Source organism: Haemorhous mexicanus, chromosome 1, assembly GCF_027477595.1.
Source record: "Haemorhous mexicanus isolate bHaeMex1 chromosome 1, bHaeMex1.pri, whole genome shotgun sequence".
Lineage (NCBI taxonomy): Eukaryota > Metazoa > Chordata > Aves > Passeriformes > Fringillidae > Haemorhous > Haemorhous mexicanus.
The window spans coordinates 91,071,279-91,097,204 of NC_082341.1; the positions used below are offsets into that span (position 1 = coordinate 91,071,279).

General features: G+C 42.9%; 1 protein-coding gene across 1 annotated transcript in view; it reads right to left on the minus strand.

Moving 5' to 3' along the window:
- The window catches only part of TMEFF1 (transmembrane protein with EGF like and two follistatin like domains 1), a 112,251-nt gene extending 95,907 nt beyond the window's left edge, over positions 1-16,344 (minus strand). The window contains exon 1 of the mRNA XM_059856021.1: positions 16,061-16,344. Coding sequence (XP_059712004.1) covers positions 16,061-16,307 — 247 coding nt within the window. The 5' untranslated portion in view covers positions 16,308-16,344. The remainder of the gene's footprint in view (positions 1-16,060) is intronic.
- Positions 16,345-25,926: the final 9,582 nt, after the last annotated feature.

Sequence of the window (25,926 nt, forward strand, 5' to 3'; positions counted from 1 at the left end):
TGTGCTCATAAGCCAAGCTGGCAGATGCAGCGCTTGTAAGCTCAGGTGATGAAGCAGACCCCAAGAGACAATGAGTTTCAGCAGGTTAAAAATCATTAATGTTTCTATTACTTGTTTGATTAGATGATTAAAATTTACCACCAAGTGTGTTTCCAGAGATGTGAACTCAGAAAAAGGGGATTCCTCTGAGATAAAAGGTTTATGTTTGGGTTTGTTTGGGGTTGTTTTGTTTTTGCCATTCAAAGTGAACTCAGTTGTTCTTCTTTTTTAGCTGCCATGCTTTCTTGGATTAATCCTGTGGGGGCTTTTTTCCCTATAGCAGCGTCTTGTTTTCTTGCTCCTCCTAGAAAATACAAGAAATGTAATAGCTCTGTGAGGCTTATGTATATTGTTGTTCTTGTGACTGCATTATCACTGACATTTAATGAAAATGCATTTCCCATATTTTGCTAGCTGAACATGCAACTGCTTTTAACTTGCAATAACTGCACAAGCCTATTAAGAGATGCTTCCCATTATGCTGCCATATTACTTTACAGATTTCACATTTTTTAGTGGAATAAAAAGTTTAATTGCTCCTCAATTTTGGGAACAACAGTGCTTAACATCTTGCATTAGATTCCTACCTCATCTTTTGCTGTTTCACTCTGTGTCTATAAAATCTTTCTCGCAGTTAAAATTCCTTTTGTGCAGATAGATTCTGTCATGTGTAATGGCAGGAATAAAAGTAAATATATTTAGTGAAGTGTAACATGAAGAACAAGGCAAATTAAACAAGAAAATGAATCATAAGCAGTGCTTCTATGCTGGCTATGCAAGGCTCCGAAAAAGCGAACAAACTCTTTCTTTCTGACAGACTTCTTTAGTCCACAAGATTTCTGCCCATTTTGCAGAAAGATAAATACTGAAATTCATTATGTCAATGTAGGGATGAAATCCTGTGGCATAAGATGTATTTATGTCTGTAATGAGGGCTGTCCAAGCTAGGGAGACATTCAAATTTCACTAAGGGGTATGAGTTCATGGGGAAATACCAAGAACCCACTCAAAAGTTAATCCATATGTAAAAGGCATGTATGCACCTCTAGTCAAGCAGAGGTAAAAACTTTTTCCTAAAGGTTTTATCCTCCTGTTTGGTTGACCTCTAGAGTTCAAGCTGCCCCACCAGCTGGGCAGTGAAGCATTGGAATTCCTGCTCCAGGACCTTCTCCAGGTGGAGCAAGGGTACAGTTTGCAGGCAGCTTGCTGGTACCAACAGGGACAAGGACTCCTGTCTCCTTGCAATCCCTTCCTGCTCTCCACTTCATGGTCTTGTCACCTCTGGTACTTGTCACATAATCACAAAAGCACAGATTCACAAAATCACAGAATCATTTGGGTAGGGAAAGGCCTCCAAGGTCATCAAGCCCAGTCTTTGTCCAATCTCCAGCTTGTCAACTAGAGCTTGGTACTAAGAGCCATGTCCAGTTATTTCTGGAACAGCTCCTTGGATGGTGACACTAAGAACCAAGAAATAACACTAATTTTAAAAAAACCCACTATTTGCTGCACTAGGGTTCTCTGCTTTTTAGCTGGTGCTAAAAAGCCAGTTGAGAGCAGAGTGCATTGAAGGCTGAAGTTGGTGAAACCTTTGGCAAGGTCAGTCTCCAATACCCTCTCTCATAAAAGCATTCTTTGAAGTGAGATTTCTGTCACATTCAAAAATCACAAAGAACCCGCTCCCCAAAACTACACTACAATTTTCCCTTCCTGCTCTGCAAAGTTTTTTTCAGTCATCTAATGATATTATTCAGTTGATGCTTCTAAGATACATAGAATAAATACTTGTTTCACTTCGATTATTTTTCCTTTCATAGTAAGAAATAAGACAATCTTACTGACCCTGAGGAAAAAAAAAGCTGTACAGAGCTTCTGTAGGTTAAGTTGTGAAAGAATCTCAGAAACATGCCCATGAAAACAAGGATATTTGACTTATTGGAGAAAATGACTTTGACAGTTCAAAATGTTGGCATTTTCTAACTTCTGAACAGTGGAGGTCTTTGATTTTAATGCAACTTTCTAACACTAAAGCTGCAATAATACACAGAGCTGGGAACTGTGTTTTTAGTTAATGGTGTATAACATTTTCCATCATAAGATCAAGTTTTAAGTTGCTCATAGTGTGCAGGCTCATTGTTTTCATAGAAAATTTCCAGCTGTGTAGTTTTTAAGAACGAAGCTGGGGCACTCACAGCGTTTTGTTTGGTTGTTTGGGTTTTCTTTAAGTGACTAAATTGTAGTTATTGCATTATTGTGCTCGAGCAGGTTTGCATTCAGGAGCTGAGATCAATGAGGTGCAGTGAAGGAGGTATGAGTTCCCAGGCTCAGACCTTTTTATTCTGCTATGTGAAAATTCATCCAATAAACCTGAAGTTTTAAGCTGCTCTAAGATGTTTATCTGTTATGCATCACCAGCAAAACTGGTCACAGGCTCCACCTTTCATGCACTCTTTTTTAATGATGAGCTCTGGCTTCAGCATTTTCAAAATCAGTGCTGCCAAACTTGTAATCTGTCCTACTTGTCACATTCATATGGTCTCAGTGGTGTCCTTGCCCCAGAGCAGAAAGCAGTCCGAGCACAAGGCTGAGCGTGGGTTGTGAAGGAAAGAGACCTGGCAGGTACAGCATGGGTGGAAAGAAGACCACAGGAAAGCCAGAGGAGAGGGATCATAGAGTGGAAGAGGCAAAGATGGATAAAAGATAGGCACTGGAAAATGTGGGATCCCAGGCCTGAAGAGACAGCCCAGGGTTGCTAGGTCTTTTCTTTCTGATAAATATGTGGAAAAATTCCATGTCTGTTTTTCAGGTGGCTGGTTGGTAGAGAACTACTTCCAGTGGTACCCATTGTGCCATTAATTCAAGTGAGAGGTCTCTGCCAGGATATAAGGGTCTTAGCTTTCCTCACAGACACTTAAAAATCAGTCCATCCTTAGAAATGTCTGTATTTTCCTTAGTTGTTAGTGGGGAGAGTTGTTCTCTTTTTATTTCTTTTTCCTGAGGAAACTTGTGTTAAGCAAAGCCATATTAAAAGCGCAAATCAAGTGCTCAGAAACAAGAAGATTCCTGAATGAATGTTATTTGAGCAAATGTAATTTTTATGTTCTTGTGCAATGCTAGACAAGTTTCTGAAATCAGATTTTCCAGACATGTTCACTAATTGGGCATTTCTCATCGTCTGGATGCTTTTTTTCCCTCAAAGCAATTCAAGCAGGGATGCAATAATTCACAGTGGGGGAAGCTGTTCATTAAATATATCAAGTTCTATTTAAAAAATCTAAGGTCCCTATCCACTATTTCCCTAAAATCCAAGTTTTCACCCAGACTTCAAATCTGACTAGCACAAAAAAAAAAAGGGTAAAGCAGTTTTCAGATTAATCTGGCCCAAGTGTAAGTTTTAGAGATGTTTCAAAACATGAACAAAAAAGTTACTGATTATGTTGCTGAGGTGGGAAATTTCTGAATACAGAAATTTCAAGAGCAAAATTATTGTCAGAATGTTTACAATAATGTTCCTAACATATCTTCTCTTTAATATATTTCTAAGCCAGGTTTTTAATTCCATTGGTAAGATGGAGTTAAGGAAATAGTGTGTGGTGGGATCAATCAAAAAGAAATGGGACACAGGTCTGAGTGCAGAAACAGTGACCAAGGAGGCCTGATACCATGGCAGATCTCCATGCCCAGCCATGGGGATGACACACTGTCAGCATGACAGTCAGCATATAGGACAGATCTTTTGTGGGAATGTTCTATTTACAGGAACAGAAAGAAATTGCTATTTGCAAGTTGCAGAACTTTACTACATGTAGGAAATGAAACACTGGCTTGCCTAAACAGGAGTTATCCAACAACAAAAAAAAAAAAATTAAAGGCTGTAGCAGTTATTTGTGCTCTGAAAGAATTTAGTGCGAACACTGCATGTTCTAAAGCTACAGACATTAAAAAAAATAACAGGAATACACTTCAAAACTCACTTAGAGGGAAATGTACCAAAGATCCTTCCAGTCTATATCAAAATCAAGAATTTATAATAACATCTTAAGTAGTTACTGATTTCAAAGAATTAAGTACCTTTGCACTTTTAGAATACTAAATAGAAGTTAATTCCAACAAGAGGGTACTCTCCATGTAAGAGATTAAAATGTAACAGTTAGATCCCATAGTTTCCAAATTAATATGAAAACCTCGGTTTCCTCTTGCACTTCACTCTCATTAAAAATCCTTTAGCTGATCTATAAACTAAAAAATCATTGTGGTGCATTCTTACAATATATAGGCTTTTGTAAAATAACATTAGATTCCTATTTTGTATACAGAAAAAGGAAATAAATTAACTCCTGGGTAATATCCCTGAAACATTAGCAGTACGAATGGTGCTGGAGCATAATTAGGTTTACAGAAACTCACTCCTCTGAACACCCATACACTATGCTATTTAGGTATAGTTTTGAAAACTGTAATTAAACAGTCAGAAAACCACTGGAAAAGAAACAAAATAAGCAGCCACATAAAAGTCACAGGGAGAAAACAAACAAACAAGCCCCTGGTTGATCATTTAGGTTTCTTAATGAGTTTTGGTAATTCCAGTAAGTTACAGAAGCCAGGAAGAACCTGAGCAGCCAGCTCCCTTCCTTTCAAACTTTAACAACTCTATTACGCTTCAAAAAACCAAATCAGCGCTCAGCTTACTGAAATAACATTTTTCTCCTGTACGCATTTCTTGTCAGATAAATCTATAGCTAATAATTCCTCTCTGCCTGCTCATTTATCCATACTGAAACACCAGGAAAAACACAATTCCCAGAGCTCCTGCTAAGCCCCTTTGCCAGCCTGGAAAGGATTTTCAGGGGCTAGGAGTTTATAGTCGGGTTACGGCACGGCAAACACAGAGCAAGGAATGCTGTCCTGTTACATCACCTCTGGCCACGATGGCTGGCACAGGGCTGGAAGAGCCACTAGGTTTGTGGAGAGCTGGTGGGATTCCTGCTTGCTCGGAGCTGATGGCATCTCTGTAGCCCACCACAGCAGCAAGCTGGACAAAGCCACTGGACCTGAGTGCACCTGTGACGCTCAGCATTTCAGAACCAGAAACAAGCCTCTCCTAAGGGACAGACAGAAGGCCACCTCCTTTGTCAACATATTCATCCATCTCTCGCTGTTCCCATCATGCCACTTCCAGAGCAGGTGGAAATTATTCACGGTTGCCTGCTGGGGATTCCCGTGGCAAATGTAACGCCGGATTAGAGAGCTCACGAGTTGTCCTCCCGGCGGCTGCGGGGCCAGGGAGTGCAGCTCGCAGGCACTGCCAAAATACCCCGGGGTCAGCTCACAGCTCTGGAGGGACACCTCCTAATGGCTGTAAATTAGCCCCACTTCCCGCTGGGCAGCAGAGATCCAGGGAACTTTGCCTTGTTGCTGTCATTCAGCCCTCGCCCAGATGCTGCAAAAGGACATCTCGACTTTGCCAGGTGTTCGGACAGCTGGCCAAGTGAGCAAGGAGCAGAAGCTCGTCCTCCCACCAGGCACAGGCCAGGGGGATGGGCTGAGGAGGGGCACCAGACACGTTATCATCCCTGCTCTGCACCCTCTCGCTGCTGGGGCACTGGGACCTTGTGTGCTGCTAATCTGAATTTAATCTGCGTCTTCTCTTTGAATGCAGGGCCACAGCCTCACTCAGTCAGCTGTCTTCAACAGCACACCCAAAATGGTAGAAAAAAAAATTAGCTGGCACATATCTTCATATAAATATAGCAGGAGGAAAAAAAAACCCAAAACATAACAAGCTTACAGGTAAACATGCACATGACTGAATTCTGCCTTTTGTCTCACACCCACACCTCCGAGATGGAATGAAAGGACAATTCAGTCTTGGGGTACACAAACACTGACTGAGGTACAGTTCATGAGTAAACCCCAGCTGAACTGGATACAAACATGTCCCTGTGGCTTGGAGAAAGGTAAGCAGTTGAGCCCATGACTTTGGTACAGCTTTGGCTGCAAGCCGATGGAATATCATTGTTTCTACACCTCCAATCTGTAGAGCTGTATGAGACTAAAATTTACAGGTTCTTACTCCTTACTCTGAACAAAGGGAAATCTGATTTTCACAAGGATCATGATCTGAGAGCTCCTGTTGATTTTAATCAGTGGTTAGCAATTCTGGAAAAAAATCCTTAGGGAGTGGGCTTTGCTCTACTGCTTAGGAAGTCAGACCATCAGCTCCCTTCCCCTGCTTATAGAAATCTTTTTAAATAAGTTATTCATGGAGAAATACTAAGAAATACTAAGAAAATGAAAGACAATTTGGATATTAGATATGCATGATCAACATGAGATGTTTGTTATGTGCTTTGTTAGCTGTTTATCAACCTACCAATCCTCACCCCCAAGGGAAAAAAAAACCAAACCAAATAAGAAAAGGCGAAAATCGGAGGACAAAATGGCACAAAGGTCTCTGATCTCATTGACTCTTTTCAGAAATAAAATCATTTACTCACAGAGGACACATAACACCAGATTCTGGTTGCTTTCCACAGCAGAAAAGAGACATGTTACAACCTATTTCTTTCAGTTACCTGAAGTCTCGGAAATGCATTGATCCCTTAGGGTGGAGAGGGGACCAAAAGACAGATTTTCCACATCAGGCGGCCCCATTCCAGCAAGGCCAGACCTTGCTGCTGCCCTTCATCCCCACAGAAGCAGCCTGTACATCATGGCATTTCCCAAACTGCCTGTCCTGCACCTAATCCTTACAGTTAAAAAAAAAAAATTCAAAACCCAACAGAAGCATCTTAAAAGTGGAAAATGAGCATGGAAGCCACCTTTTCTTAGTCTTTTCTAGATAGAGACTCAATGCGTCACAAGGAAAATCAGAGAAAATCATGAAGAGCTTTTGGTGGCAAAACTATTCTTATTTCTTGTAGCCTGAATAACTGAAAGAGGCTAGGGACACATTTTCAAGACTTTTAAAGAAAGATGTAATTATGTCATAAAGCTAGTATTGGTATCTTATAATCTTTCATTAAGTAATTCTGAATGCACTGTAGGGTAACTTTAAATAGAACAGAAATATCTATTACCATAATACAGAATACTAGTAAGTAACTCCTGTGACAGAAAAACCTATGTATTTGGGAAAGAACTGTGAAAGCCGTGAAAAGCTTCACTTTTCCAAATTAACCCTGATCTCCAGATTTTGATACTGAATTTTTGAGTCATTATGTTTGAATAATATAAGGGGCTTGGTATATAACACACCGCTTTAGATTACGTTTATCAAGTGTCTAACAAAGCAGGATGTTCATCTCTTTTGTCTTCTGGGTGAGGACTCTTTTATTATAGTGTAGTATCTTTTGTTTTAATGCTGCTCTGCAGTGGATTGCCAGCTCATTAATTTTTCTGCTATAACACCCAAATCCCTTTGCTGATCAGTGTGCTGAATGATTGATTCCCTGCTCCCAGACTAATTTTTTACATTGGACTGCATTTACCATCTGGTAGATAAATCACCCAAAACACTCAAATTCGGAGCCTGATTCCAGTGATTCTCTTTGTTTGTTCAGTCAGCAGCATGAATATCACTTGCAAATGTGGAGATTGTGTTCTCTCACCTGGATAACTGTTCCATATTACAGACACAGGTTTTAACAAAGAGCAGGGAAAAAAAAAAAGGTATCTGTTCTTTGTGGTTTTTAGCCAAAATTTTTCTTTCATCCCTACCATAGCCACTTGCTTTTGACATGAAAAAGAGTATTTCTTACAGAGCAGAAACTGTTTTGCACATTTAAACACATTTAACTGTTTTCACAAAGAGATCCTTTGTAGGTGTAAACACCTGCACAAGTGAAGAAAAGGACATCCATTGCAGTTAAAACAGAGGAGAAATGCAATGAAATAAATTGCCTTCCCAACCCCATGTTTTATATGAGAAAACAATTCTATAACCTCAACAGGAGCCTGCCTGTTTTATTTTCACTTTTATAACCTTGAAATGATGCTTCCATAAAATTATACTTCCAATCAAGACAGCAAGAAAGAACTCTGCCTCACAGAATTGTCTCAGCAAAATTCTGGGAGAGGTGAAGGATGAAGAAAAAGCTCTGGGAGAGAGAGGAGGTGCTTCAGGAAAAGAACCATTCATCTGCCCACTGCACGTGGCAATATCGCTCAGGGAGGGGACAGGACACCCCTTTCTTTAGTCTAAGGATCTTTTGCTGCTCTTTGCTGCTTGGGAGAGCCCATTTGGCACAACACACTGACCTCTGTCTCTCCCAGAGGGATCAGGCAGAGGCAGCACACAATCAGAGTCAATACTAATTAGCAAAATGTAAACATTTCATTAGATCAATGCTTCCCTGAATTTTTAAAGCAACAAACTGCTATCCAGCCACAATTTTTTATCAAACTTTCTATGAAAATACCTGTTGAAAGCTCTGTTTTAGTTGTCTATATCAACCAGCTAAAGATTTTATAGCTTGTTCTTGTGTTTTATGGACACCCTTACTGATTAAAACTTGAATTTTCAAAAGCACTCACTCATTTTGAATGCCCAGACTATTCTGAAGACTTTTGGCACATGCACAAACACCTTTAACTATCCCATCTCTCAAGCTTTTGTGTTCCTCTGGCTAAGAATCTTGTTCAGTTCAAAATTTCAGAGAAAATAGAGCCACTTCTGCAAATGATGTTTATCCAAACACTCATTCTTTGTAGTCATATGTGAAGTGTCTGTGAATAGGAAAGAAAGCAAGTAAATCTCTTGTGAGGTACAACAAACTCCTCCATACACTTCAGGCTTCAGGAACAGGACACTTTGTCACCCCTGCTGAAATATGTGTGTTTGCAGGAGGTTTTCTACAGCCCCAGACCAGCAGATGTGACAGCACGTTTTCATGGGGGGCTGTGTCCCTTCCTCCCTCACCACCTGCAGTGCTCTCATCGGTTACTAACTGAGACTGCTTAAAACACTTCCTACAGCAGCATTTTTGTGTCAGCCACAGGTGAGCCCTGGCATGTGTCAGACTCCTGGGGCTGGGTAGGAGCAGTAGGGCAGAATCTGGGATAAAGCAGGTGGAGGCCCTAAAGGTGTGCATTTTGTGTTCCCTGAACACACTGTGGTGATCAAGGGTAGATTACCCAGAGTTTGCACAGCTCCAGCTCCTGGCTTGCCTGACTGCCCCCATTCACCCCATCTGCTTCCACATGGATCCCGTGAGACTCATGGTAGGCACAGGAGATGCCCCAGGGCTTTTCCTACAGCAACACGGCTGTTGCCTGCCAGCAAGCCAGGCAACTGGAATGAGGCTGCCTACAGCTCTGCAGCCAGGCAGAGCCAGATTTCAGGAGGTTTTGGCCTCCAGACAAGATCTGAGAAGAGCCATTTCGTGTCCTGAACACCCTTTTGTCTGTTTGTCACCATTGTACTCGTTCTCTTCTTCGGCTGCTCTCTCTGTCTATGCATCTTACAAAAGTACAGAGAGTTTTGCTCCTATTTGACAGACACAGGAGCAAAACTCAGGTCTCAGCCTGGTAGGAAAAGGTGGAGAAGACCCAGCACCCACCAAGGCAAGTCAGATCACTTCAGAAAAATTACTGACAGTTTTGTCTTGTTCCAGATTTTCTTCCCTTTAATTTTGACATGTTTTCCTGCTGGTCTTAATTAACACTCTTTTTGAGCCATGCATGAGGATCCTGCCAGCTTGAAGATAGTTATATAATGTGGGTGTTTCAAGACTGTAACTGCAACTAAATTTATTTTTATAATACCAAATCAAAAGAGAGGTATTACAGGGGTTTAATTTTATTCCAAACCAGATCCTTTAAACGCTGTTTCTGTACCACATAATCTATTATCAGAAAAGTCCTGCCTTTTCAGTCCTTACAAATTGTCTCCTGTAATGAGAATTTAAATTATCCTAAAATAAATCCCGATTTGCTAGTCAAACACTGCCTCCTCACAAACCCCACTATGACCAGTGAGGCAGTTTTAGAGCAACTTAAAAGAAATTGAACACTGATATCAGTGTAACATTAAATTGCTCTCTTAAATGGAGAAATTCACATCAATAGATATGCAAATGCACACAGAGCCTGATCTGTCTACCAGCTCCCAGCCAGCCAGGTCTGGGGATGTAACCAGGTCAGCGAGAACTGAAGCCTTTCAGGTACTCTTGTGGCAAAGACTTTCACTGGCATCTTGCTCCACAGAACACAGAAGTTCCCGAGCAAGAGTCTTGAAGAGAAAAAAAGACCTGGAATTTTTTCTCCTTTAAAATAAACAAACAAATAGTAAAACATATGACCCATAAATCCTAGATACCTAATGGCAACTAATGGATCCACTAGATACTGTCCTAATAATACAAGATTAAATAATTCTGCTTTCACATCCCCCTGAAGCCATCTGTGAGCTAAATTAGAACCAAAGATACATTGTAGCTGTTCATCAAGACAAATAAACAGATTTCAGGTTCTCCAGGAAACTTTAATTTCATCAGATCACAGTTTTGACTGCTGAGCTTACTCCTAATCAGATTTTGTCTCTAACTTCTTATCCTTTTGTGGAAGAAAAATATCATACAAAGAAGACCAAGAAATGGTTTAATAAAGTAAAATTTATAATCAACTGATTTATTGAAAAAAGCTCTTCCTTACACACTTAGGAGTTCCACAAAATAGAGCTCCACTCCCCCACACTCTCTCTTTTTCTTCCTCTATTTCTCTGTATTCTAAATTGTTAAAATTTCAAGATAATCCAGGAATAAACTACAGGGGACTATTAGAAGGGGCTGTTTAGTTTCCAGCATAGTATTTAATTATAATTTTCTTATTATCGAAAGCTATTTTTGGGATAGAACAATTTTTCAAAGAGTACTTCTACTTGGTCTTTGGTTCTGCTGTGCATTACAGTCAGTTTAGAAAAAGACAGACTTCCACCTCAGTAACACCAACATGTCTCCTATCTCCACTCTTGTTCCACAGCACCTGTGAGGACTCAGTGAGGAGGAGGATATGCATTCTTCCTTCCACAAATGTTACAGCTGCTGTTATCCAGGGAACAATTGCCACTGTCTGCTTTGGGGACACTCCCCAAAGTCTGACCACAGGCTGGAAAAGACACAAGTGCTTTCAGCTGATGGATCAATGATGGAATGTAATGATCTCTTTCCAGGAAAAGGGTACAGACTCCTGTCAATATCGGTCAGATTCTCTGCATTTGTACCTCTCTATCCAAAGTCCTTGGCCACAGCTTCTTTTTTTTTCTAGTCCAAGTAAACATCAACTCTCCCCTTTATCCAGTCTACTGTCAACTCCAGAAGAAAACTGACAAGATATAAGCATCAAATATTTATCCTTACATCAACAGGAAAAAAAGGACCAGACTTCTTGTTCTCTCCTTAATAGGAATTATCCGAGGGATCTTGATACAGAAAGAATGCTTCCTTAGCAGTATTTTCCACAACAAACACAGCTTCTTTTTCCTCTTTTCAAAATACCAATAAAGAAATTGGATTCAATCCGATCCCCTCAGTCAAGCCTCAATTGCTCCATCACACTACCAGTTCCCACTAGTGACAATGATGGAGTGACACCTGGTACAAGATGATTTTCTGGTATTCTGACACTTTCAATTCTACTTTAATTACCTCTTGGCACTTTAATCAGCATAAGAATCTGTATGGCAAGGACATTTCATGTCTAGGCAATTACACTAAAGGGAAATAAATAAATGCATGCTACTGTCCGAGTTTTAATTTCTCTTTTTAATAATTGCTTTTACTTTTTACATGTAGTTGATTTATATTCATGCCTTATGATAGTTTCTCAAAGTGACATGTAACCTGACTGAGTTTAGATCATTTACTTCAGAAATTCAGTTGGCACAAATACATATCACATTTTATTTGGCTTGACTGTTATAATTCATTTGCAGGAACATAACTCATAGTATCTTAGATAAAATAACCAATTATTCTAGTCCTGTCTACCATTTCAGATCAAGTGGAACTATGCAAACACAAAACAACATGTAATTCTTAAAATACCATAATTTACCTGAACCTGTATCTCTCTTACATCCCTTGCTCTTAATGTTCTCACCAACAAGGCTGCATATCTTTAGCACAAATTGGTTTTGCTCTGTGTAACTTAGAATGATATAGCAAACAAAACCCCTCATCCACTTAATTTCATCAAAAAGCACAAAGGATATGTCTGTTCTAGCTGATAAGCACAGATGAAAGCCAGTCTTGAGGCCACATCTCATTCTGGTTCACAGAGCCCCCACTGAGCCCAGGCAGAAACCACGGCTGAGCTCCAGAGACCAGCAGTGCCTGAGGTTTATATCCTCCAAAATCCACGGTCACATCTGCCACGTGGACTGGGCCAAGGGAGCTACATGCTTGTGCTCTCTCTCCCTTGTTACAGCAGGGACAGTCTGGATCCAAGCTTCAGACAACACAACAGAGTGAGAAATAGTGCACACAAAACTCATTTTGGCCAACTCACTAATTAACCTAAGGCTTCACCTCAAGTGTTACATACCAGAAAGGAGTAGATTTAGACCTCATCTTCTCCTAAGGAAAAACAGCTACAACAGCACCATAATAGTTGTCCATCTATAGTAACCCTGGGGGATTCCTGCTACAGGATCTGGAGGACAGACATGAAGGCATCTAAGAAAGTAATGGAAACAAATGCACCATATTCACATTTAAGGAGGATCTCATCATGCTCATTCAATCCTCAACAATCTGTCTTAAAACAAGTTTATTTTTACTCACTTCACTCAGAGAGATCTTAAGAAAAGCAGGGGCAGCACGCAGTCTGTGAGACTCAGAGGTGGTGCACAGAATCATCCCTAGCAGGTCTATTTTATCACACGAGGTACCAGCACTCTGAAAGGCTCACAACACAAGCATATCCCTGTTAACTAAAATCCCAGGTGCACACACCCATACCAGTGCACTGAGCAGTGTCTCTCGTTGAGTCTGTGTACCTTCCACCCACCTCTGCAGCGTTTGGTCAGCTGTGATCCAGCTACAACCCCTGTGGCTCCACAGGTGACCGGAGCACATCTCACACCAGAGATTGAACCAGGCTAACACTGAAACTAAACTGGCGATGCCCATGCACACTTTGTGTCTCCAGAGAGCACCGCTGGATTAGGAGCTCAGGAAGGAACACCACCTTGTGCTTACCTTCACACACAGGATGCCCAATAACCCCCTCTAGTTCACAGCCCCCTCGCTAAGGACACAGCTACCCCAGAGCCCGAACTCAGCACCACACCACCAGCCCTTGGACAGTCAGGGAGTATCGGGAATGTCAGGGAAAACTACAAGTAGCACTGGGAATAATATAACATCTCCAAAACACCAGCCTAGGACTGTCTTCTCCAGAAAGAAACACCTATTTTGTTTTTACCCCATTCTGGGTAACATGGGGTTATTTTATTTCATTAGTTTAGCAACGTATGGATTGACAGATGAACAAACACACACAAGTCCACACTGTCAATTAACTCCAGATACGTCTTAATTCTCTGTTTCCTGCTCTAATCACTTTATCAAATGTTCTTCCTTTGGCCAGGGATGATGCAATTATATCATAATTTAACAAAAGGCCAAGCTGCAATGCATGTGCCAAAGGAACAGAATCAAGGCTGAAAAGGCCATCTTAATGTTCATGTTGTCTGACTGCGTCCTCCACCTTGTAATGTTCTTTTGTTACAGCAAACTCTTTCTTAATCAGCATATTCAGTAGCAATAAAGGAGAGGACTTCAGCATTTCTGAAAAGAAATAACAAATAAATAAAGGTAGCTATATAATCTAACAATGATAAAATGCTACCAGCCCAGGAACCATCTCAAGTAGTGCAAAAAACCTGTTAGGGCAGCAGGTCAGACTGATGCACATATTAAACTTGCAAAACAGCAGAAGAAAGGAGAAGCATTTTGCTTCTTTGAATATGGAAAGCAGTTTAGAGAGTCGAGTCATTTGAAGAAGTAGTAGTAGTGTTCTCAGCTTTAACTTTCAGTATAAACAGCAACGTACATCGTAGCAGTCCACTGAGAAGGGTGCTAATGCCAGCATCTGGTCCCACGTGTAAATACAGGAAACTCATCTTTTTCAGGGAGTAGCTCCTTCAGTAAAAGTTAATGAAGCTGCGCAAAGGTAAGTGAGGGGAAAATCTGACCCAGATATGGTGTGTTGATGTTAGTTCTTTCAAAATAAAGTTGAGTACTGAAACCCTGCCATTTTGCATGAAACAGTTAACACACAGCAGGATCTGACTACTGCATTTAAAACAAAATTTTCCTCCCATATTTTTGGAGTTACCCTGAAAAGAGTGCCTGCCACAATTATGTATATAGCACATACATTTGCTTGTGCCTATTTTTAGTAGAACCAAATCATGCTGAATGCCCTCAATATAGCATACGGTTTTCTAATTCCAGGCTGGAAAGCCCTCTTTCTGTGACTGTTTCTAAATAATGATATCCCTGTGTTCCACATCATCTTAGAAACTTCCTTACATTTCAGCCGCCTTCCATATTTAATCTCACTGATTTATGCTCATGCCATGGTCTAATGACCCATATGTCTCTGACGGGTAAGCCGCTAACGCCAGTGACACATTAACCTATTAACCTCTCTGTAAAAATAACCATCATATTCGTACAAATAGAACGAAAAGTCAGGCGGCAGCAGCAGCAAAACAGTAGCGTTGTGGTACTGTCACACAGTAACACAGTGCATATCTAAACTGGGTAAAATGAAGAGGAGCATTTCAAGAATGTGTAGCAGATTTATTGTATTGCAAGACCATTTTGCCACAGTTTGCTGGTCTGCGAATTTGATAGCCTGCTTTAGCAGCATTATCCGTATTGTAAAATGTAATTGGCAGGAAGATCACTCTTCCGTTCCCTCATTTCTTGAAATCTCTGGTACAGTTTGGGGACCTTACCCTGGAAGGTACCGAGAGTTCCTTCCAACGTGTAAATTGCCTCCCAATCCCGCTGAAGACAATGGGAGCGGGGGGCTCTGCGCACAGGGCGAGAAACCTTCATCACCTTGGAGAAGGCACTTTGTACAGCTCTCACTGGCGAGTCGTGCAGTGCAATAAACCTATCGTTTTAAAAGGCAGGAGGAGGCATCCACAGCCATTTTTCAGAGAAAAAAAAATAATTCCCTTTTCTAAAGAGTAGTTTTAGAAGACAAACAATCTCTCTAAAATCCTGTAAACTTTATATTGTATGTATTTACTTTGTTCTACTTCAAAACCATCATATCCCTCAAGATCTAAGGAAACGTGCTGCTGTCATGACAAACCACATTACAACCTTACAATACCAGCACATAATTATGTATTTTATGTATGTCATGCAACCAAAGCAGGAAAAAAACCAAGAAAGCTTATTCTGAGCACATCGCGGGGTATTTTGCTGCCTACACTTCATCCAGAGTGAATCTCTACGACAGCCGGCAGACGGACGGGCGGAGAGGCTACCCGGTGGCTGGGCTGCTCACAGCAAGAGTGAGACCCATGAAACAGCCCGTGCGAGCCAGGAGGGGCTGCGCTCACGGCTGCCACCCGGCTCGCACCCCCTGCTAGCGGCAGGACGGGCACGGGGCAGCGGCAGGGGAGGACGGCGGAGGAGGGGGCGGGATGCGGGCAGCCCCGGGGCGGCCGGCGCGCACCTGCCGGCACCGCGGCGGGGGGCGGCGGGGAGCAACAAAAGCCGAGAGGCGGCGGCAAAGCCCTTCCCTTCAGCGGGGAGACCTCGGAGAGGGGGCTCCCCGCGCCCCGGAGAGGGGCATCTCCCGGCCGGCCGGGGAGCCGGCTCGCCGCACCCGGGGCCGGGGCGGGCGCCGCTCCTTTGTTTTCCGCCGCCCGCAGCGGCACGGCGGGCCGGGCCGGGTCGGGCGGAGCGGGGGGGCCGCGCTCGGCCCTCCCTCCACGTGCACGCGTGGGCTGCCCGCAGGGGTGGGCGCGGGGCGGGAGCCGGCGGGGCATTACCTGAGCAGTTGATGCCTTTCCCCTTGCCGCCGCCCTGGCACTCGGAGCCGGGCAAGGGATGAGAGGCGCGGCCGGCGGGCAGCGCGGAGAGGGCGAGCACCAGGAGGGCCGAGGTGTAGCAGAGCGCCAGCGGGGGTCCCGCCCGCAGGAGCGGCCGGGCGGCGGCCGGGCTCTCTCCTAGCATGGCGAGGGGCGGCCGAGGGGTAGCGCCGGCGGCAGCGGGATGGCGGCGGCAGGCCCGCAGCATCAACCGGAGCCCGCGGCGCCGCCCGGGCGGGACCCTCCTTTCTCCGCCGCGCCGGAGCGCACCTTCAGCATCCCCGCCGCAGCGGCCGCACGGACCCGCTGCTGCTGCCGCCGCCGCCGCCGCCGCCGGGGCGCGGGCAGGGCTGTCCCCGCCGGGGCCGCGCTCCGTCCGCGCCCGTCCGCCCAGCGGTGCCGCCTCGCCCCGGCCGCGCTCCTTTGTGCGCGGCGCCCGGCAGCGCCGCCGCTCCGCCTGCAACAAAGGGAGCGGAGCCGAGAGGCTGCTGCTGCTGCCGCCGCCGCCGCCGCCGCGGAGGGGGAGGAGGAGGAGGGAGAGAGAGAGCGAGAGAGAGGGAGAGAGATGGGGGAGGAAGCACACGTGATAGCAGCCCCCTCCCCCGGGACCGGAGGGGAGGTGAGGGGCTTCTCCTCGCTCGGCGGGCAGGGCGAGCGGCGGCGGCGGCAGCGCCCGCCTTCACGGTGGGGCCGCCCCCGCAGGGAGCGAGTGCGGGGTCCCGGGCGGGCCGGGCTGGTAGCGGGCACAGGCGACAGGCGTGCGGGGACAGCACCGATGGGTGAATGGAGCAGAGGGGGTCCCCAGTGGCGTCGAGGAAGGAGGACCGCTGGCACAGCGCTTGTCACTGTCCGGGGTGATTTTTTATTTTTCACTAATAAACCGGCGTGAGTGGGGTTGGGAAAGAAAGCAGAGAGAAAACCTCTTCTATTAATTGTAAGGCTTGTGTTTAATTTTTACTGAATGGAAGCCCAACATGTATAGCGGGAGCTTTTGCTCCAGTCCAAGTCAATTAATGTATTTATGGTGAAGACAGTGAGTTTTTAACAGAGTGCTTTTACTATCTACGGGTTTTCCAGTCCCTTACATGGAGGCACTTCAGAGGTCAGAAGCTCTGCACAGGTAGAAGGTACCAGGCACATATCTTAAGTACAGATGCTCAGCATGTATCTGTGTGGCTGAAAGCTTTGTGTAAATTGACAGCACAGTGACTGTTTTCACATAGTGAAAACACAAGACAATGCTTTACATTCAACAAGATTTTTTCCTGTCTCAGTTGGCACGTTTCATGCAAGTTTTTTTTTAATCCACTGTGCAAACCATTTGTTTTTCAGGAATAAAACCTGCCTTTTTCCTTGATCTCTCTGCTGCTACACCCCGCTGACGGGCCATAAAGTGTAGAGCTTGTGTGGGGAGATCTGGCTTGCACTAAGGTATAGCTCTTGTGTGAGGAGACCTTTGAGCAGTTTGTTAACCAGGGCAGTCAAGAGCAAGGCCATAAATCCAGGAGTAAGCTTTGGGGAGGCACAGTGATCGGACATCTAAAGTCAGATTGTTGTCTGTTTGAATACAGCATTGAAGATTAAGTCCTATATTACTAAGAGAGCAATTTCCTTTTGGCATAGGGGGTTCAGCACTGGCTGCCTCTGCCAAATAAATGTTCTTCTGTAATTACTTGGTGATGCTAGATGTGAGAAGAGCTCTGCTCCTCAGTAAGGTGGGGCACATTAACTCGAATGGAACTGATGCTGATGGAACTGGGATGCTGAGGTACACAAGCCAGGATGTTCAAAGCTCTCTACGTTTGCATGCTGCTGTCTGGTCTGGTCTGCTAAGCAGATGAACCTTTGGGATCTTTGCGTCTTGGTACTGGCAGCAGTGTTTTGAAGGTAGCATTTTGCTGCTGTAGGAGCAAATGCTCTGTCTACCTCCTTCCCTGAAACACATCTAGATCCATTGTACACCAAATATGCTGTTTTCCTATGCCTCTTGCTGAAGGGCTGGACGAGAACAGCCCTCATCTTGAACACATTCAAAACCTAGCTCATATCCATTTGTTCTTGTGACATCCAGTGTTCCAGTTAGTCATTTCTCTTTGCCTTGCATTTAAATCTGTAGTACATTTATAGGCAGTAGTTATAACCACTGTTTGCTGGTCTAACCTATCAGTACATTTTATTAGTCTCCTCCTGTACGACAGAGCCTCTGTAGCTCAGATTTTACTGCACTAGTTAAGTTTGGATTCAACTCTCTTCAGCATAGCTGCAGTTTGTAACAGCTTTTCACAAACTATTGCCAGTCTCTGCCATAGAGGTAATCTCTCCTGATTTCTTCCAAAATTGTCTTTCCTAATACAGCCAATCTGCTTTTTATATGACCAAATCTCACTGATGTTTCAGGTCATGCTGTGAGTGACAAATACAGGCTACTCCTTGAATTTGTCATTTACAGTCCATAATAACGATAATAATGCTTTTCATAAATGTCTAAGTGTGTGAACATATCTTTTGCATTGTTGCATTTCATCCCATTTCTTTTATTCCCATCCTCAAGATTATGTAGTCATTTTTTGGGTATAATCCGAACCTCCTTTCTATTAACAGTCTTGCACAGTTCTTTGTGGCACTTCCATATCTACAACAATGAAAAAAACACACAGATACAAATTATAGCTCTTAGTAAAAATATTACCAGTAACAGTACTTCTCCCAGGTCAAACATCCCTCTTCCAGGGCAGTGGGTAGTCTGCTGTAGGGAGTTCCCAGCTGAATTTGTAACTGTTCCAGTTCCCCATGTCTTTCAGCTTAGACAGGCAAACTATATGCTGGGCTCATAGAATGGTTTGGGATGGAAGGGACCTTAACTATCATCTAGTTCTACCCTTCCTGCCATGGGCAGGGACACTTTCCACTAGAGCTGGTGGCTCAAAGCCCCATCCAGCTTGGCCTTGAACACTTCCAGGGATGGGACATCCACATGCTCTTGCAGTTAAAAGTTGCTGCCCCTTGTCCTATCCATACAAACCCTTGTAACAAGACCCTCTCCAGCTTTCTTGTAGGCCCCCTTCAGATGCTGGAAGGCTGCTGTAAGGTCTTCCTGGAGCCTTCTCTTCCTCAGGCTGAATGATTCTGACTCTCTCAGCCTGTCATCATAGAAGAGGTGCTGCAACCCTCTGATCATCTCAGTGTCTCTTTTCTGTACTTGCTCCAACAAGTCCACGTCCTTCTTATCTTGGAGGCCCCAGAGCTGGCCACATTATTCCACGTGGGTTCTCATGGGAATGGAGTAGTGAGGGAGCATCACCTCCCTTGATCTGCTGGCCGTGCTGATTTTGATGCAGCTCAGAACATGTTTGGCTTTCTGGACTGCAGGTGCACATTGCTGGCTCAGGTTGAGCTTCTCATCAACCAGCACCCCCAAATCCTTCTCCCCAGGGCTGTTCTCAATCCATTCTTTCCCTGAATTTGTGCTGGGATTGCCCCAATCCAGGTGCTTTGCCTCACTGAGCTTCATGAGGTTCACACAGGTGCACCTCTCAAGCCTGTCCAGGTCCCTCTGGATGGCATCCCTTCCCCCCAGTGTGTCAATCACACCACACAGCTTGGTGACATTGCCAGACTTGCTGAGGGTGCCCTCAATCCCACTGTCCTTGTCACCAACAAAGACATTAAACAGCCCCAGTCCCAATACCAACCCTGAAAGCATCACTCGTCACTGGACTCCAATTGGACATTGAGCCATTGCCTGCAACCCTTTGAATGTGACAACCCAGCCAATTTCTTATCTGCTGAGTGGTCCATCCATCAAAATATGTCTCTCCTATGTACTGACAAGGATGGTGTGCAGGACAGTGTCAAATGCTTTGCACAAGTCCTGATAGACTGTGTCAGTTGCTATTCCCTTATCCACCAATGCTGTAACTCCATCGTGGAAGGACACCAGATTTGTCAGGCATGATTTGCCCTTAGTGTGAAATCTTTTAACAAGTCCAGATAGATTGTAAATAAACCTTATGGAGTTCGGTTTTGGCTTTTTGTTGTTTTTGTTATTTTTTGACTGCTGGGATAAATGACATGCCATTTTTTATCTAGAAAGCCACATGTGAGCAGTTCTGTCTGTCTGGAAGCATCTCTTGCTAGTTTAAAAGTGAGTGATACAGTCATGCTTGATTGGCAAATTCACACTATGCCAGCTGGGTCTTCATTTTTACTCTGTTCTCTGATATATGTATTTAAAAAAAAAGCAAAGAAAAAAAAAACCAACCTAAACACTTTCCAGCCAGCTTTAAAAGCAAAAGAGTTCAGAAAGAATTGGAGCAAGCTGCTTCTGGGGTGAAAATTGTTGCAGACAGAGGGAAAGCCACACCAACAAAATGACAGATCTTGTGTGTCTTTGGGATCCCACTAAACTCTGCCACACTTGGTCACTTCTATCTTTGGCAAGTAAGTGTAACTTTATTGCAATTATCCATCAACTTCACTTTTGCTCACCTCTCACCTCCAACTTCTCTCCTGTGAAAGTAGGAAGCTATACAGATTGTTGAAAATTGTCATCTTTGGTGAACTCTTGAATACCACCAGCAGTTTTTAAGTCCCCTGCTGATGCACACACAATTTCTGCCCTCCTCCCTCGATTTTTCTCCAGTAGTTGTAGAAATGAAGATGTACAACCAAAGGGAAACAGGGAATATGAATGAGCAGAGAGAAGCTGCCAGAGCAGCGAGAGTGATTTCATTTGCCAGAGATCTGGATACAATACAGATACACTTAATTGTGAAAGCACTGTTTTATTTTGTCTTGGAGAACAGAGATCTATAATTTAGCGAAACCATCAAAGTGTTGTTTGGAGCCCCCTGCGGCCTTGTGCATCAGACACAAGAATCCTGCTCCTGCCAGGTTTTTTGCCAGAGAACTGTACTTATTAGTCTCAGCTTTCCTTCTTACCCTCCAAAAAAGCCCTTCCCAACTCCTGTACTTGTAAAGAAAACATCAAAAATATAAAGAGTGTAAACTGGAACAGTGTTCACAGAATCAAAGAAACACAAAAATGTTGAGGCTGGAAGTGACATCCAAAGGTCATTCTGTCCAACTCACCATGTTCAGCAGGGCCACCCTGAGCCAGTAGCTCAGAGCTGTGTCCAAATGTTTTTTTTAATATTTCCAAGGACGGAACTCCAAAATCTCCCTAGGCAACCTGTGGCAGTGCTGGGTCATCCTCACAGTGAAAATGTGTTTCCTGATATTCAGAGAGAACCTCCTGTGTTTCACTTTGTGGCCATTGCCCCTGGTTTTAAATCAAATATATTGTCTAATGAAATCTAGAATCAGCCTCAACAAGAGACTCAGGAGGTTCTCTCATACAAACTATTTCACTTTAGTTACTTGATCAAAAGTACTCAGTTTATCCAATAGTTGAATTTATTTATCTGTCTCTATTAGGGGCTTTGTGCCCCAAATCTCAAATGACACCTATCTAAATCTGCCATCTTCAGTATTTGCAAGTTGCATAATACAAATAAGTATCTTCAGTATATAGTCCCACTGTATTCTGATAAAATAAAATTAGTGCAAAACCAGGAAAGATCCAGGGGGCACTGGCTATGTCATTTAGGTTCATACCTTGCTTATTATCTATTAAACTTTGTATTTCATTAAATTTTCTTTTCAGCACCACAGAATTTCTTCTGTGTTACTGCTGAGGTCTTCAGCAATCAGATGCATGGCCCAGGATTTACAATGATGTCAGATTTGGGAGTCTATCCAGCAGACCCTGCACAGGTGGTTCTTGCCACACTTACCATGCAAACATAATTGTGGAGAGGTTTTCTTGTGTGGAAGGCTCTCAGCTGAAGAGAAGGAGTGTTTAGCATACTACTCTCTTGCTCCATTCCATCCAGGACTAAATATGTGGCACCAGTCTCAGATCAATTCTTGCCCTCTGTCAAAGTCTCACATGGCTAAATTTTGGTCCAGGAATTTGTTCAAGTGATTCAAATATCTAACCCCACTCAAAGCTAGGGAGAAAAAAAGCCAGTTTGGGCCAAACTGAATTTGCTGTCACAGTAATGAGGACAGAGTGAGGGAAGGGCAAGAGCTCAGTAAAGCTGGGCTTGATGCTGCTGCTCCCAAGAGCTGGGAAAGAGAAGGCTGATTCCTCCTTGTGCCCTTTCCCTGCCCATGTAACTTCACCAAGGCTCTGGGGCAAGCAACACAGGCAGTGGTGCAGTGGCCACTTTACTGCCCCCAGCACCCTGCTGCCCTGTTCAGCTGTGTCCTTCTCCAGTGCATAAAGCTGCCTCAATATCTCAACCATTTTTGAGGCAGCAACGTGCTCAGGATGGTTATTAGTGGGAAGCTGAGAACTCTTTCCCTTGTACTATTCCACTCTATTTTGCATTTTCTACCCCACTCTTACAGTTCTTCTCTGTTTCCCTACTTTTATTTAGATCTTTAATTTTTCAGGTGTTTCCCTAGATTTTATGCTTTTCCCCTTTCCATTCACCACGGTGCCAGATCTGTTTCTCTTCTTTCCCAGAATAACTTTATTCAGTCAAAAGGCATGACTAAAAGCCCATTTGGGTCAATAAGATGATTTTTAAGAACCAAGCTGAATATATATTCCTTCTCATTGAATTTCCTGTCATAATGTCCCCATGAGTCAAGAAATATTACTGAGCCCACTTTGCTGCTGGGAAAACCAGGACACCAAGAGATTTCTTTTTCTAGCACCAACCACGGGACACAAAGGATTCTGTAGCTACTGCAAAACAAAATCCTTACTTTTTAAAACCCAGTTTCAAACACATGCTTTTCCAGAACACTTTGTTTCCTTCCAACTCTAACACCTTCTGTTGACAGGAACAGTAGGGGAAGCTTCAAACCATTCTCAGGACTGGCACAAATTTGTTTGCCCATATCACTTGTTCTCAGTCACCTATTCCAAACAATTTTTCTTCTTTTTTGCTTATATAAATAAAATATGAGCTGTCACTTAGCACCTTTACATCTTTTAATCTTTCCTAATGAATCAATTTTTTAGTGCATTAATCAGTTTGTTACCCTTTTCTCAGTTTCTTCTAATCTATTGACGTCTTTCTTCTTCAAATACTTCCAGACTAACTGCTGATCAGTTAAAGTGATTTCCAGATGCTGATAAATGCTTTTGTCACTTATTGATCAGGTTGTTTTGGTTCTTTGTTAGTGAATTGTATTTAAACTGGGGCTAATTCCCAGCACAGCAACCTGTATGTGCCTGGGTGTACCAGGAAGGTCACGTCTGACTCGGTTCTGCAGATTTTCCACACTGTGTTCATAAAATCATGACAATTTTTCAATCCTGCTTTTAGCTTTTTGCATCCTCAAAGGCAAAAATATAAAATATTTCATTGAACTTGATCTCCATTGCCCCAGTAGCTCACTGTGTTCTGCATCAGATGGGTATTCAGTTTGCTTTAAATTTAATCTTCAGTTAATGACTACTAGGGCTCTTGTCAATTATGCCCCTTGCTTTGAGAATACCCTTCACATTGTTATCTGCAATTCTTAATCAAAATGCAAAAGCAGATTAAAGAATGACATGTTTTATGCTGTGTTTAATTGTCCCCAATGACTGGTTTTAGTAGTACATTATATGGTAAAATATTCTCAAACATTTTTGTCAAGGGCTTCTGTAATGTCAGTTTTATTTTGTTTTAATTTTTGCTGCAGAAGCACACAAGTGGATGCAGCAGTTTGTCAGCCCACTGAAGTCATATAGAAAGGGACTATTACTTCCCTGTGCTTGTGACAGTGTGTAATTCAGAATTACATAAGCTTGTCTTTATTGTTATATTTCATGGCATTTCTCAGTTTAATTTTCTCCAGCCTTCTGCTGTTCTCATACTCTGGTTTTGCATAACTTTTCAAAGTTTATTAACCATTTTCATCATGCTGTACATTGATTTCTATCATTATACAGTTATCCTTCTCAAGCATAGCCATATGCAGTTATGAACAGCTATATTTCTCACCCTTGTGTCATTACCAAACAGTCCAAACTTAATTTTCTTAGTTATTTTAATGTTTACACAACACAGACAGATTGCCTTGTTCTTGATCCACATTATATACAATGCTTGTGAGCACAAAAGCAATTACATTATCATTATGTTAATATGTAACAATATACTTAGAAAAGCAGAATTGTCAAGAAGGAGAAAGAGGAACTGTATATTTTTTTAACATAAACAGTGATTGTGGCATAAAAAAGAAGAATTAGACTAGGTGCCAGCTCAAACTTAATGCACATTAAGGTTAGTGAGATACTATGCTCTAGAATAATGACATGCTTAAATTATGATATATTCTTCTCTTGTTTCTCCATAAAAATTCAGAAAGAGCTTCTGAAACTCATGGAAGCTCAATATGTGTCCATTAACATAGTAATATGCTTTTTCCAATGGAGCACATTTCTAAGTATTTGCAAGCCGTGACTTATAAATGGGAGGTTTATTGGATTTCCAGAACCTTGTGAAATCTCCTTTGGTGGATAATAAAGCCAAATGAATACATTTCCAGAGGAACTTGTCTAATATGATTACATTTGTGCCCAGAAATATGAAACTATTAGGGATTTAGATTGTCCAGAGCATCAGTTCTCTTGTACCATGTGCTTCTGTCTGTGTGATGGAAGTGTTCGAGGTAAGAAGAAGACCTTTTGGGTGAGCTGTCACTCTGTGTGACAAGTGACAGCTGATGCACCTTGAATAGGATGTACCTGGAAATATGGCATTTTTGGTTTCTGCATAATAATGTTTTTGTAGTGAATTAGGATGATTTTACAATGGCTTGCCTTCTTTTTTTCTTTTTTTTTTTTCCTGAAGGTAACTGCACAAAGCATTTCCATCACTTCTACAACTGTAATAAAGGTCTGAATCCAGCTTCAGTCTTTTTGACAGAGTGATTTAATAATTAATCTCTTCATATGAATAGTGAAATTTCTACCTGAAAAGATAGATGAATAGAAATGTTTGCAGATAGAACAGATCTCTTGACTCACTGTAATGACATGATTTGTTTGCAGACATCAGTGTCTCCTGTCCCAGCTTCCACTCAAGAAATGTTATGTCTCTTTCCCTAGATGGACATATTGAAATGACCATTAACTTGTTTGAAGACCACCTGCTTCTGACAGATAAAATCTACTTGTTTAAAAACTGAGCTGCTTCTGTGGGATACTCCCACCACAACTTTTCTGGGTTGCACAGTGCAGGAACTGTTCTCCAGATTTCCCAGGCCATCAGCAGGCTGCAGGGCTTTCCCTCTTTGGGCTGCTCTGCCTCCTGGCATAGGCACAGATGACTCTGCTGCGGGGATGAAAGCTCATTGTGAAGTTACCTAAATACCTGGAGTCCCTGTTGTCTCCTAACATACCTCAGTTTCTCAGCTGGAGTGTGGAGGGCGGCCACCTTTTCCTTTTCAGAGGCACATGGCTGGTGGCTGTATGGCATCCAACAGACAGCATTGCAGATGCTCCTGATACAGCACTACTCTGTGTTTAATGGCTGGGGCTGTTTTGTAGAAAATATAGACAGCATTAGGGTGCAGATTCAGTTGGTATTGTAGCATAGTCTCAATGATACACAGTTTTTAAATGTGGAATTTTGTCTGAATCACAGGATCCTTCTAAACTTGTAAGGTTCAAATAAGTCCTTCTCCCTGCCCAAGGATATGTGTTTTGTGTCAGGAAGTGGCACTAATTGCTTGTAAGTAGGGAGCAAGCTAAATTGCCTGAAATATATCAATCAATATGAAAGCACCAGCTAAAACTATTAAGAGAGATGCACTCCATC